The 14,851-nt window shown below is 46.7% G+C and overlaps 2 protein-coding genes across 5 annotated transcripts; one reads left to right on the top strand and one right to left on the bottom strand.

Annotated features, from left to right (window-relative positions):
- Positions 1-516: 516 nt before the first annotated feature.
- UBL5 (ubiquitin like 5) lies at positions 517-2,544 on the bottom strand. The gene is made up of 5 exons (XM_080930751.1): positions 2,419-2,544; positions 2,061-2,127; positions 1,828-1,911; positions 1,645-1,682; positions 517-674 (listed from the first exon to the last, which is right to left on the bottom strand). The coding sequence occupies exons 2-5, from the start codon at positions 2,114-2,116 to the stop codon at positions 631-633; spliced, it is 222 nt and encodes a 73-aa protein (XP_080786877.1). The 5' UTR covers positions 2,117-2,127; positions 2,419-2,544; the 3' UTR covers positions 517-630.
- A 27-nt stretch (positions 2,545-2,571) lies between these two features.
- Positions 2,572-9,031, top strand: FBXL12 (F-box and leucine rich repeat protein 12). 4 transcript variants are annotated; one of them, XM_080930749.1, is made up of 4 exons: positions 2,572-3,103; positions 4,959-5,031; positions 5,524-5,606; positions 7,662-9,031. In XM_080930749.1, the coding sequence occupies exon 4, from the start codon at positions 7,662-7,664 to the stop codon at positions 8,481-8,483; it is 822 nt and encodes a 273-aa protein (XP_080786875.1). In that variant the 5' UTR covers positions 2,572-3,103; positions 4,959-5,031; positions 5,524-5,606; the 3' UTR covers positions 8,484-9,031. The 4 variants fall into 4 exon arrangements, with proteins under 4 accessions (XP_080786875.1, XP_080786874.1, XP_080786873.1 ...); XM_080930748.1 differs by lacking the exon at positions 5,524-5,606 and having other exon boundaries at positions 2,574-3,103; XM_080930747.1 differs by lacking the exons at positions 2,572-3,103; positions 5,524-5,606 and adding an exon at positions 3,115-4,852.
- Positions 9,032-14,851: the final 5,820 nt, after the last annotated feature.

Below are 14,851 nucleotides of genomic sequence, written 5' to 3'. Positions count from 1 at the left end.
TTGTCCTTTAACTTTCACATGTGCACTACAGTACATAGATGTCTGTCCGTCCCCCATAAACACACACATTAGCAAAAATGTAACAAAAATTTAAATCCAAGATATATATATATATAGATATATATATACTTATTTACATATGTGTTTGTAATGGCTGTTCTTGGTTGTCAAGTTGACTACATCTGTGAGGGATTGTTTTCTCCACTGAATCATTTAAGTTGGGAAGACCATCCTAAATCTGAGTCTTTTGAGATGGGAAGATATAGTGGGTAGATGAAAATAATGCACGGGGCATCCACAGCTCCTGGCCAATTTCTCAAGAGCAAAAGCAAGGCCATGGTGGTTCAGGCCCTTTTCAATCTCAGTACTCAGACAAAATTTCCCAAGTGTTGAGATGCCAAGTGTGTATCACCAGGCCCAGTCAGTCTTGAGCTCCCCTCAAGCGGAAGTTCACCTAAGTACCAGACACCAGCTCTCTCCTCAGGACACGGCTCTCACACAGTATGACAGCAGCAAAGCAGCAACAACATTTTTATTCACGTGAACTGTTAAAAATGACCATCTATACCAGTGTCAAGTGAGCGTGGGAGAGGATGGCAGGGCAGAGCAGGGCAAGGAAGGAATTGCCCTCTACTGGTAATAAAGCTCCAGGTTCATCCCATCGTGGATTTCATCTGAAGAACAAGCATTAAGGAACGTTCACTGGAAGCTGAGTCTACCTTCCATCTACTCACAGCTGGATCCCGTGGCTCAACACCCAACCCCGGACTAAAGAATGGACACTCTGATCTAAGATCTCAAAACTACAAATAGTATTCAGTAGTCCTTAAGACCACTGAGAATACAAAGTTGTTTGCCACCAAAGCCTGGTATATAAAGTCAGATCCCCAAGTGCCCCCCCAGCCCCCAAAACAATACATTTTCTTAAATGTTCATACTTGGGCTGGAGATAGCTCAGCAACTGAAGAGCACTCAGGGCTGCTCTTCCAGAGACCTGGCCTTAAGTCCCAGAACTCATGCGGTGGTTCCAGGAAACCTGAAGTTTTCTTCTAGTCTCTGCCTGCAGCAGGCATGTAAGTGGTGCAAACAATTTCGGACAAAAGATCCAGATCCTCCCTCCCCAAATTAAAAAGATTACCTGTCTGTCTGTCGGTCTATCTATCTATCTATCTAATCTCAACTGTATTCACACTCCACCTTTATCTATCTATCTATCTACCTATCTACCTATCTATCTATCTATCTATCTATCTATCTATCTATCTATCTATCTAATCTCAACTGTATTCACACTCCACCTTTACCACCTGTCTGTCTGTCTATCTATCTATCTATCTATCTATCTATCTATCTATCTAATCTCAACTGTATTCACACTCCACCTTTACCACCTGTCCAACACTCAGGTTGGAGTTCAGTAATAAGTATTTTGAACCTGAATGTCAAAATCCTTCTGAGCCAAGTTAAAGTATTTCACCAACCACCCTCCTCACAAAATAATTCCAGTAGTTTCCATTTTCTCAGTGCTCACGATAGAGCACATTCTAAACATCCCTCTTGCTTAATTTCTGTACAGGTTTCAGTATAGAACCAGAACTCGAGATAAATACATGGATTCTTTCATGAACGTTAGGAAAAGGATACAATCTCCCAGAGACACGTGGTCTTTAAAAATCGTGTACCTATGGGATAGATAGGTTTCAGAGAGAAGCTGATAAGGGGTGGGGAGTCTTTTGTCCTGAAAACAAGCTGACCCTTCTTAGGGACTGCCTGAGGTGCTCGCTCCAACGGAACCTTCTAGCCTAGATTTGACCATCGCTTACTTACCACTTTTTAAGAACGATCTTATTCCAGCGGGTGCCAGTTTGAGCTGCTATTAGTTTCTTCAAGTCGCCGATGGTGTCATCGGTGCTGGGCACGAAGGAGTTAAGGTAAATGAAAGGAAAAGGTAGACCGAGGGAAGACGACATCAGGCCTTCCCATAAGCGTCATTTAACTGAAATCATCCAACACCACCAATCTGCCCCAGAGACCACTGCCAGTCATCCCTCGGTGGATACTTGCACTTAACGCGGACTTTCTTTCCTAGACGGTCGTTGCAAACCACCTCAATCATTGTGGCTGGAGCTACACCGAATGGAGGGATGAAAAACAGCAGAGTGAGGACTTCCGTGGTCGCCCAGGTTCCCAAAGCCCCTTCCTGGGTTAAGTTCTCTGGTCACATTTCCCCAAACACCGGACGCAGATCCCCTCCAGCCCCAGTCTACAGTTTCAATTGCGGGGGACCACAAACAGTCGTGACTCCGCCCCTGCGGAGGCCGAGCCCCAGACTCACCCGGCTTTGCCTCCCGCAACCCCTATGCTCCCAAGTCTGGGCAGCTTCCCGCGGTCACAAGCCTCTCCGTTTAGCCTTCTCACCTCCAAGGTCCTCGAACCTATCGACGACACAACTTGTAGCTCGAACGCTGAACCCTGGTCGGATTTATACGGGGAACAGGAAGCGGAAGTGATATAACGGAACTACCGGCCCTTAGGTGCTTCCGGGTTCCGGGCTAGAAAAGATTTGCGATTCTGTTGCGCAGTCTGGATGAGCCGAGACTGGCTAAGAGTGGATTTACAGCCGACACTGAACTGGTGTTGCAGATTCCTTCATTGTGGAAGAGACCTAAAGAATCCCAGCGGCGGGGTGATCGATCATTCCCAAGCTAGACAAGCCTACCGCAGAATCCTGGCTGCTGACGTGCGGAAATGGAGTTGTGCCGGGCTTGGGGCTTTCTGCTTTCATTCAAAGATCAGCCTCAAGCCCTGTGCTTGCCTTTCCCCTCTGACCGTAGTGACCGTTTCAGAGATTGCAGTTAATGAAACTAAGTCGGATTCTGGACAGGAGGCCATGATGCGTTCCACTCCGCGTGTCCGTGTCCTGCCTGCGAAGATGTTGGAAATTGTATACGGGAAAAATCTTTTGCTTTGGTTTTTAATCTTCAAGGAACACCTTGTTCCAGATTACAGAATCGCGAGAGCTGATGGGAGAGGAATTCCTTAAATTCAACCAGTTTCACCTCTATTTACCGGTTCCTTCTTAGCAGATAGGACTCTTAGCAAGGTAAGAATATATTGACTCAAGAAGTATACCCAGGGCCTTATGTTTACCTAATACGACTCACTCAAAAAATTTCATCCTTACATATAGGCAGCAGAAGGCATTATTCTTGCTTTCTGTTTCGGCTTGTGGCCACGCCTCCCTGTTTTGGCAGTCCTGCTGGCCCCTCATCCCCATCCCAGTCACCCCTTTTTAAGTTTCAAGTGAAGTCCTGTTCAGCGTATTTAGTGCTTAGATTTGTTCCAATTTCTCTCCCCAATGCCTCGTTTCCGTTCGAAAAAGACTTTCCAGGCTCTACCCAACTCCTATATTGGAGAGTGAGCCATAGGCCATATAGTCTCCGGGTATACATACCAGAAAGTGGTAGGTTTGTTTTGTTTTTCTTGTTTTGGTATTTGTTTTAGTGTCGGAGGATGAACCTAGGGCACTCTAGCATGCTAGCAGCCAAGGGCTCCCACTGAGCTGCACACCCAACTCTTTTAGTTCTTGTTTCTGTCTTCAGCGATGCTTTTAGAACCCCGTCTCTGCTCTTAACCATTCCTCCAGTCCTAAGTCCCCCAGCCTCTCCCTTTGCTGCCCATCCATTCCAAACTTGATTCCATTCCCTATATCGGACCTTAGGTTCTGCCTAAGCTAGGTTTTACAAGTTTGTTCTTAAGGCTCAGCCAGGACCCCTGGTTGTTGAGTCCCTTCCCACATAAATCATGCTTTCTGAGTTTGCTGCTCCGTTAACTTTTCCCTGCTCAAGTAATGCCTTCTGGATATACGGTCTGGTCCTAGGATGATCTCTACCTTGGCAACAACCCTTTTCCAGCTCAAGCCAAGCCTTCTTGGCACGCCACTAGTCTCTTAGCTCTCTGCGCACCTCCTGGGCTTTTCCTACTGAAGCCACGCCTTCCATTGTTACTGACAGCCTCCAATCTGCTCCTCTGCCCCGGCCACACCCCTCCACTCGGCGGCGCTTTTTCCAATGCTAGTACTTTGGCCTCGCTTACAACACCCGCTGCCCTTAGTCTCTGTCTTTCCCTCTCTCCCATAGTCCAGCCTTGGGAGTTTGCTGCTTTTCCTCAGCCTGGCCGCCTGGCTCCCTAGATCCCTGGTCACTCCCCAGGACCACTTCCGGCCCGCCGGAGCCACGCCTTCTAGGCGAGTAGCTTTCCCTCAGCCGGACCTGCACAGCGTCTACCTGCCTCAGTTTCCCGTGTCTGGGCTCGGGCTACGCCCCGAGCCCCGGTCTTGCCAGAGCCCCGCCTTCTGGGTGGTCTGCTGACCCCCTCTGGCTTTGCTACTTATACTAACTCGGCCTCGTGGCCACGCCCCCGGGGCGTTCCTCCCCGCCTGCCTTCGGGGTTTGCTGGTCAGCTTCCCTCCCGGCCCTGGCCACGCCTCGAGCCCCCTCCCCTCCCTAGCCACATCTAGGTTTTCCTATTCCCGCTTCCATCCGCTAGCCTAGCAGTCAGGCCTGGTCAGTCTCTAGCCTTGGCCTCCAAACGGTCGGCAGGCCGCGCCAGTCCAGTCCCAGGGCCTCAGGCACTTCCCTAGGAACGCTGGGATCCTCGGCAGGCCTCGGGAAGTCGCGCCGGTTTGGCCAGTCCCGCCACCTCAGCGCCCTCCAGGGAGCGCGGCCTCGCGGCCACCGGAAACGGAAGCGCGCGACAGCCGGACCATGGCGACGCTGTTTGACCTCCCAGACTTGGTTCTCTTGGAGATCTTCTCTTACCTCCCTGTCCGGGACCGGATCCGCATCTCCAGGTGCGGCCCCGCTCCTCGGGGGAAAGAACCGGGCGTGGGCTCGGCAGGTGATGCGGATCCGGTCCCGCGGGCCGGGGTCGTTCTAACGGCCGGTCCACTCCTCCAGGGTCTGTCACCGCTGGAAGAGGCTAGTGGATGACCGGTGGCTGTGGCGACACGTCGACCTGACGCTCTACACGGTACGCGGGACCCGGGAACTATGCGGGGAGAGCCATCCTCCTGCCCTGGGACAGAGGGGGGTGTTTTAATTTGCTTCCTAGTGTTTGTTTACTGATGGTTTTATTAATTTTTTGATAGTTTCTTGAGGCTTTTATTTTGGGGGGGGGGGTTTGTTCTTGTTTCTTTGGGGAGGGGGTTGTTTTGAGAGAGTCTCTAGCCCAGACTGGCTTCCAATTTCCTATGAAGGAAGCTGAGGCCGAGCTTGAATTTCTAATCTACCTCGACCTTCCAAATATTGGGATTACCAGCGTGGGCCCCCGTGCCTGGTTTCTGTGATACTGGGAGTGGAATTTAGGTTTCCTGAATGCTAGGAAGGCACTCTTCTGACTGAGTCAGGTACTGGTTTCCAACTAACCACCTCTGAGTGCTGAATTTACAGCTGTAGGCCACCTTATCTGGCTCAGAAGTGTTTGGGTTTTGTTTGTTTTTCTTCAAGCAAAATTTCTCTGTAGCCCTGGTTGGCCTGGAACTCTCTCCTTCTCCAGTGCTGGGACTAAATGTGAGCACCACCATGCCCTGCGGGTTTGGTTTTTAAGTGAGTTCGTGTTTGGAATTTTCTGCATGCCTATCTCATCCAAGATAAGAATTAAGATTAAGAACAGTCCTTGTGGTAGAGTGTTGACTCTGGTGAACCCTGGGCTCCATTTCTAGCACCAAGAAAAAACAAAGTAGTACCTTCTTCATGTCTGGTGTATTGTAGGGCTTGGCCATTTGCATAGGGAGATGAGTTAAGTTAGATCAGTGTGGTCTCCAGCATTCAATAAATGCAAGCTTATAACTTTTCAGTTTTCTGGCTTTGTTGTTTGGGTTTTTTGAGATGGGTCACATGTATCCCAAAATAGCTTTCGACTGACCCTGTAGCCAAGGATGACAGAAGGTTCTGTTCCTCTTGCCTTTTTTTTTGAGTGCTGGGGTTATAGGTGTGAGCCATCACATAGTTCATGTGGTGCTGAGAACCACATCCATGCTTGCATTTGCTAGGCTAGGACTTTACTAACAGCCACATCCCCAACTTCTAGTTTTTGGTCTTTTGAGACAGCATCTGTCAATGCTAAAATATAACTGTTACCTCAGAGTGGATAAGAATTTACTCTGGAGCCAAATATGAGTGACCATGCACTGAGAATACAGGTAGGCCTTTTCAAATACATGCTTAAATGTAATAATTCCATGAAAATTGTTTTACATTATTATTATTGACACAAGGTTTCTCTGTGTGGCACTGGCTGTCATGGAGCTCAATCTGTAGACCAGGTGGGCCTTGAACTCAAGACCTGCATCTGCCTTCAAGTGCTGGAACTAATGGTGTGTGTGCATTAACTCTGTCCAGTGAAATTTTATAGTAATAGGATAGAAAAAGTCATGAATTAAGACACCTTTCAAAAGTGTTAGCCATTTCTCTAGCAACAGAATATTATTTTTAAAAGATTTATTTTCTCTGTCAAAAAGTGGCCAAAAATTGTTATACCTTAAGACTGGGTCTAGTAAATAAAGGCTTGTAACTACAGAGGTTGAGGGAGGAAGATCATAAATTCAAGGCCAGCTTGGGCAATTTAGCTAGGCCTCGCCTTGAAATACAAATTCAGAAAAGGCCTGGAATTGTGACTCAGTTCAAGAATGCTTTCCTGGTCTGTATGAGGCCTTGGATTCATTCCCATCCTCATCAAAAGTAAGGGTCTGCTATGAACTGAGGTGTAGCTGAGTTCATGTCCTTAACGTGCATGCGTTCCTAGGTTCCATTCCAACATAAGCAATGAATCTCTTGTTCTCCCCAGCTCTTTCCTTCCTTTTGGGTAAAATGAACATACAATGAAGTGCACTATACTGTTTTGTTGGTTGCACAGTTTATTTTTGTGTGAATGCATTAGTGCAGATGCATATGTGTACAAGAGCACGTAGAGGTCACGGGTCAGCGCAGGGTATCTTCCTCAGCGGCCCCCCCACCTTCCGTCTCCTCATCCTCTTCCTTCCTCTTCCTCCTCCTCCTTCCTCCTCCTCCTCCTCCTCCTCTTTCTTCTTCTTCTCCTCTCTTTCTCTTTCTCTTTCTCTCTCTCTCTCTCTCTCTCTCTCTCTCTCTCTCTCTCTCTCTCTCTCTCTCACACACACACATTTGTACCCATATATGTACATGTAAATTATTTGTTTTCTTTTGTTTGAAACAGGATCTCACTGAGTAGCCTAAATTTGCTGTGTAGACCAGACTGGCCTGGGATTTAGAGTTTCTCTTGTTTCTGTGCTGTTCCACACCTAACCCACAGGTGTGCACCGCAATCCCTTACTCTGCTGCCTGGTTTGTTTTTGAGATAGGGTCTTCCACTGAACTTGGAGCTTTCCAGTTGACTAGTTAGGCTGGCCAGAACTCTGGATCCTCCTGCCTCAACCTCCCCTGTGTGCTGGCTGGAATTAAAGGCATAAATCTTGACATCGAGCAAAAGAAACTGCTTTGCTCTAGGGAATGACGCTCATAGAAGAGCAGAATCCCAGGGAGACACCAGAACCCAGGTCCCAGGCATATCTGTCACCAGCTAGATGGATCTTCTGGGAGCCCCCGTACCTCTCACCCAGTCACCCCAATCTCTGGCTCTTACAGATGCGGCCGAAAGTCATGTGGCACCTCCTGCGCCGGTACATGGCGTCCCGGCTCTACTCATTGCGCATGGGCGGCTACCTGTTCTCTGGCTCTCAGGCCCCACAGCTTTCCCCTGCCTTGATGCGGGCCCTGGGCCAGAAATGCCCCAACCTGAAGCGCCTGTGCTTGCACGTGGCTGACCTGAGCATGGTGCCTATCACCAGCCTGCCTAGCACACTGAGGACCCTGGAGCTGCACAGCTGCGAAATCTCCATGATCTGGTTGCAGAAAGAGCAGGACCCCACGGTGCTGCCACTGCTGGAATGCATCGTGCTAGACCGAGTGCCGGCCTTCCGTGATGAGCACCTTCAGGGCCTTACCCGCTTCCGGGCCCTGCGCTCGCTGGTGCTGGGTGGCACCTACCGGGTCACTGAGACCGGGCTAGATGCCAGCCTGCAGGAGCTCAGCTACCTGCAAAGGCTGGAGGTGCTGGGCTGTACCCTGTCTGCCGACAGCACCCTGCTGGCCATCAGTCGCCACCTCCGAGATGTGCGCAAGATTCGGCTGACCGTTGGGGGCCTCTCAGCTCAAGGTCTGGTCTTCCTGGAGGGAATGCCTGCCCTGGAGAGTTTGTGCTTCCAGGGGCCCCTTATCACCCCAGAAATGCCCACACCTGCTCAGATTGTGTCCTCCTGCCTCACCATGCCTAAGCTCAGAGTGCTTGAGGTGCAAGGGCTGGGCTGGGAGGGCCAAGAAGCAGAAAAGATCCTGTGCAAGGGTCTACCCCACTGCATAGTTATTGTCAGGGCTTGTCCCAAAGAATCCATGGATTGGTGGATGTGAGGGTATCACCCATCCATCTCTGGAACCTATCTAGCTTTGAAAGTGACCTTCCAAGCAACCTGAAGCATGTAAATTAATCAGGCATGAGGGAATTAGAGGTCTCAAGAAAAGGAAGCTAGGACCTTGGGGCTTCCTGGGCTGGGTGTATCTGTAATCTGGGTGACCTGACTTGTCATCAAGACTCTGGAAGGCCCATTTCACACATTTAGGAATAGGCATCATAGCTACCTCATGATTCATTTTGAAATCCTTGCCGCTCCCATTTTTACCCGTGGCCTTCAGTGTGGTAAAAGCACTGCTGTGCTGCCAAGCCACACTGGAGCTCTGGGAAGCCTTAACAGACCCCATAAGACCATATAGAGGCTTGTTTTCCGGAATGGTCAGGTGCAGGTGAATGGGGTTCAGGGCTCTACGGTCTGCCTGGTTTTCTGCCTACATGTTTGAGAGACATGGAGGTCAGGAGCAGGGGAGCCATGCTGTTGGATTGTCCTGGTTCTCTACAAGTTTCTCAATCATAGTTACTATATTTTATATCCTGACTTTTTCAAGTTTTCTATGGCATATAATATTTTACTATTAAAGAAAAAAATGTTTTTCAAAGTGTGTTCCATTTATTTAACAAGGGCTGTTCGTCCCCAGCACCTGTTATTCACAGGCAGTTTGATTATTTACTTCTCCTTTGTATTACGTTCATTCTGTGTCTGTCTAAAGCACACATGTGGAGACCAGAGGACGACTGTGGGAATCAGTTCTTTCCTATCCTGTGAGTCTGGGGACCAGGCTTGAGTGGTCAGGCTTGGTGACAAGTACCTGTACCCATTGAGCAATCCTGCCAAGTTACTTATTTCTTTAACAGGAGCTCATATAATGATCTTGAAATATATTGATAGCTGAGGATGACTTTCAACTCCTAATTTTCCTGCCTCTACCTCCCAAGTGCTAGGATTTTTGGTGTATACCACCACTCCTTATAGGATGCTAAGGATGGAATCCAAGGCACACCAAGAGAACGCTCTACCCCCTGAGACACCTATCCCCCCCCCCCCGCACCTTTCTAGTTACTGAGGTGCACAGGGAACAAGGGGAAGACCCTGCAGCTCCAAGTGCAGAGCACTAAAGAGGTAGTAAGCACATTTGTGAGCCAGACATGGTCAGTGTCCAGGAGGCTAAGGAGTCTCAAGTTTGTCAGCCTGGGCTACAGTCGAGTAAGGCCCAATTTTAAAACAAAAACACGTCCTTGGGGTCATTTCAGAGCCTCTCAGGTGGTGAGCCAGGGTTATGACAGGACATAGACAACTTGGTAGGGTGGACCTTCTCAGAAGTATGACAGATGAAGAGACAAATGTAAGAATAGCTAGGGGATGACTGGAAAGACCAAGACTCTGAGATGAAGTCCCAGCATGTGGATCAGTAGAAAAACCCTTTCCTTTGAATGCTTAAGGTTTTGTCCTCAACACTAAAAACCATGAGGGGATGGTGAGATGGCTCAGTGGGTGAGGGTGCTTTCTACCAAGGCTAAACTGAGCTTCATCCCCATGGTGAACAGAGAACTGACACCTGAAAACCGTTCTCTGATTTCACCCATGTGCCGTGGCATGGGTGGGATGTATGTCTGCACTTTTGCACACGTGAGGAATGAATTGGACATTTCCAGAAACATTTCTGTAGCAAAATGAACATAGGAGAAAGATGCAGCCTGTCAGGTCAGAGAGATGGGGGCAGGGCCTGGCTGAGGGGCCTTGTGAACTGGTGCCTCTTCCTGTTTTGAATGGGAACAGTTTGATCGTGCAGGTGCCAGATGGGTGGTGATACTGACTGAGTGTATCACTTTGATCTGAGCTGGGGGGTGGTGCACATCTGTGGGCTCTCCACCTGCTGTGGGTTGCCTCCCCCACCCCCGGGAGGTGCGGATTGCTGAGCTGGAGATGCTTGGTTCCTTATTCCAAGTTTACTAGTCAGAAGAGATGTTTCTTATCTTAGAGTACAAGCCTTCATGTGAGCCTTCAGAGCCACTCAGGTGACCAGTTCACATGGAACATGGATATATATATATATATATATATACCACGTGGAACTTTAGGAGACACATATTCCTCCCAAGGTTATCTGTTGAAGCTCTAACCCAGAGGAAATGACATTATATGTAAGTGTTGGGAAGGATAGGGCAATAAGGGCAGGGCCATCATGAATGAGGTTAGTGTCTCCTATCAAAGATACTCCCTAGAGGAGCTGGAGACCTAGGTCAGTGTGGAAGAGCACTTACACAAGCATTAGGTCCTGGGTTCGATTCCCTAGCATCTTTAGAGAAAACCAGGTGAGGCTATGCCTTAGCCTCAGCACAGGGTGGAGACAGGGAGATTGTTGGGCTTGACTGCCAGTTACCATGAGAGACCTAGTCGGTCAAAAATGAACAGCAGAAAGTGACAGAGCAGCATGTCTCAGCCTGTGCACATGGGCTCTTCCACACAGAATTAAAATTTGCTTCCAGGGACTGTCTCCCATCCCACTATGTGACCATGCAAGGACACAGGAAAGACATGTAACCTGTGATGTCCTCAGCAGACACCATATCTACAGCTTGAACTTAGACCCCAAAGCATCTATGATTGTTACCAGTACATTTCTGGGGTTGGTTGGAGAGGGGTGGGTAGTCTGTAAGTGCAGCCATGCATGTGACAGCCAGAGGCTAACATAAATCTGTTCTATCCTTACACTGTGGCTTCCTAGGATCAAACCCAGGTGGTCAAGCTTGTGGAGAACCCATTAATCCCTCTTAGTTTAATTTTTCTGAGACAAGGTCTCTCAATGTAGCCCTGGCTGTTGTGGAACTCACTATGATTCTCAACCTTTCTAATGCTACAACCATTAACACAGTTCCTTATATTCTGATGACCTCCAACTATAAAATTTTTGTTGCTACTTTATAATATTACTATTTATATGAATTGTAATGAAAATATGTTTTCCAGTGGTCTTAAATGGCCCCTATGAACAGGTAGTTTGATCCCTAAAGGAGTTGAGACTTAGAGATTGAGAACTACTAATGTAGACCTGGCTGCCCTTGAACTTGTGCCAGCATGCTTGGCCAATATTCACTTTTGAGAGAGAGAGAGAGACAGACAGAGAGACAGAGAAAGACAGAGTGAGTGTGGGTGAGCACTTTGAAGTCCTAGGGGGCTAGAAGAAGGCATTGGATCCCCTAGAACTGGAGCTAAGATGCTTATAAGATGATTGGTGTGGATGCTAGAAACTGACCAGGTCTTCTGGGGAAGCAGTATTTAGTCTTAATTGCTGAGCTATATCTCCAGCCCCCTGTAGTGGCTCTTCCTGGTTGTCAACTTGACTATATCTGAAATGGACCACAATCCAGAATTGGAAGGCTCACCTGTGATCCTGATCTTGAGGCTGGGAGATACAAGTTTCTGACCTGGATCTTGGCATGGAGATCTTGAGGCATAGAGGCTATGAATCCCAGGAGACTAGGGCAGGGAGAGCTCTGAGTTCAAGGTCATCTGGGACATACCTTCTGCTGGAGACCTACATAAGGACATTGGAAGAAGGAAGACTCTCTAGATCCTTGGACTTGCATTCAAAGCTGCTGCTGACCATTGTTGGGGAGTTGGACTACAGACTGTAAGTCACCAACAAATTCCCTTACTACATAGAGACTACCCGTAATTACTCTAGAGAATGCTGACTAATACACCCCCTCCATAAAACAAAAGTATGTGTAGATAATGTTGCTTCTGCAGCTTTAGGTCCTTTAGTGGATCCCTAGTATAGAGGATTCTGAGTAGGGCTCAATATTATTTCTTTTTTAAAATTACCTTTGGCTGGCCAGTGGTGGCACATACCTTTAATGCAAGCATCCAGGAGGCAGAGCAAGCCAATCTGAGTTTGAGGCCAGTCTAGACAACAGAGTGAGTTCCAGGGCAGCCAGACTACATTGAGAAACTCTGTCTCCAAAACTAAAATCCCCAAAACAAACAAAAAGTGTGTGTGTCTGTGTGTGTGTGTGTGTGTAGAGAGTCACATGGGCCACAATGCCTGTGGAAGTTGGAGGACCACTTACATGAGCCAGTGTTCTCCCACAGCTTGTGGGTTCTAAGATCTAACTTGGGCATCAGTCTTGGTGGCAGGTGCTTTTACCCACTGAGCTATCCCTGGCCTTGAGTTCATCAGCTCTCATTTCCCAGAAAGCAATGTGGTTGTGTTGCTCCCCCACTTTACCCCCCCCACACACACTTTTTTTTCCTGAGACAGGATTTCACTATGAAGCTCTGGCTGCTTCATGCTTTTACTGCGTTCTTTCCTACTTGACTTGCTCAAACCCACACACTGATTACAACTCAGCTCTTGCTTCTGGGCCTTGAAATTTGTATTTGTTTTCTTTCTCAACTCTTTCAGCATTTTGTGGGGTGCAGTGGAGAGGTCTGCAGCTGTAGAGTGGGTCCTGGAGACAGAGCTTCAATCTGCTGCCAGCAGTGTGAGGTCTGACAAAATAGACTTCCAACCAAAAGTAATCAAAAGAGATGGGGAAGGACACATCATAATCATCAAAGGAAAATCCACCAAGGTGTTATCTAAATTCTGACCATCTATGCCTCAAACACAAGGGCACCCAAATTAATAAACATTTCTAAAGCTTAAATCACATGTTGAACCCCACACATTAACAGTAGGAAACTACAACACCCCACTCATACCAATGATTAGGTCATCCAAACAAAAAGTAAACAGAAATGTTACCAACAGCTGTTAGTATGATTCAAATTCTATATATCTACAGAACATTTTATCCAAAGATAAAAGAATATACTCTCTTCTCAGCCCTTCATGGAATCTTCTCCAAAACTTTAAATACTCTGTCACAAAGCAAGTCTCAACAGATACAAGAAAATTGAAATAACCCCATGTATCCTGTTAAGACTACCATGGATCAAAGGTGAATTTCAACAACAGAAACAACAGAAAGCCTACAAGCTTGTGGAAAACATTACAATTGTCTACTAAATAACCACTGGGTCAAGACAAAAATAAACGGACAGTTTTCTTGATAGATACCACTTACCAAAGTTAAGTCAAGATTGGATAAAGAATTTAAATAGACCTATAATTCCCAAGAAAACAGAAGTAGTTAGTAAAAGTGTCCCAACCATAAAAAGAAGTCCAGGGCCAAATGGTTTTAGTGCAGAGTTCTACCCAACTTTCAAAGAAAGCTAATACCAACACTCCTCAAATTATCCCACAGAATAGAAACAGAGGGAACATTTCCAAATTCATTTTATGAGGCTACAGCCACACAAGGCTCAACAAAGAATGAATATCGCGGGCCAATTTCCTTCATGAACACTGATGCAAAAATACTCAATAAGATACAAACCAAATCCAAGAACGCATCAAAAGATCATCCATTGTGATCAAGTAGGCTTCATCCCAGAGATGCAGGGATAGTTCAACATGAAAATTGGTCAATGTAATCTGTCAGTCTACTATATGAACAAACTGAAAGAAAAACAACACATGATCGATCATCTCTTGAGAGATAGTGAAAAGACATTTGACAAAATTCAACAGCCTTTCATGACTAAAGTCTTCAGGAGATCAGGGATACAGGGGATATACCTACACATAATAAAGGCAATATACACCAAGCCTATAGCCAACATCCAACTGAATGGAGAGATACTTGAAGCAGTTCCACTAAAATCAGGAACAAGACTAGGCTGTCTACTCTCTCCATATCTATTCAGTTGAAGTTCTAGCTGAAATACTAAGATAGAGGAGGTCAAAGGGATAAAAACTGGAAAAGAAGCCAAAGTATCTTTATTTGCATATGATATGTTACTATACATAAGAAATCCCAAAAAAATTCTACCAGGAACCCCCACTGGCTGATAAACACCTTCAGCAAAGTGGCTGGATATAAGATTAATTAAAAACCAAAACCAAACCATAACAAAAAAGAAGTAGCCCTCCTAAATACAAACAATAAGACTGAGAAAGGAATCGGGAAAACAGTACCCTTCACAATAGCCTCAAATTCTATTCTAGTGAAGCAAATGAAAGTCCTGCATGACAAGAACTTCAAGTCTTTGACAAAAGAAATAGAAGAAGATATCAGAAGATGGAAAAAAAAAAAAAAAAAAAAAACTCCTGTGCCCATAGATCAGTAGGATTAACATACTGAAGATGGCCATTTTACCAAAAGCAATCTACGATTTAACGAACCTTTCAAAATTCCAATCCTTTACAGACCTTGAAAGAACAGTACTCAACTTTAAATGGAAAAAAAAACAATCTTTGACAATATAGAACTTCTGGAGGTATCACCATCCCTGATTTTAAGCTGTACAACAGAGCAACTA

This window comes from Micromys minutus (genome assembly GCF_963924665.1).
Source record: "Micromys minutus genome assembly, chromosome: 16".
NCBI classification, from domain to species: Eukaryota; Metazoa; Chordata; class Mammalia; order Rodentia; family Muridae; genus Micromys; species Micromys minutus.
This window is presented reverse-complemented; position numbering and strand designations above follow the sequence as displayed.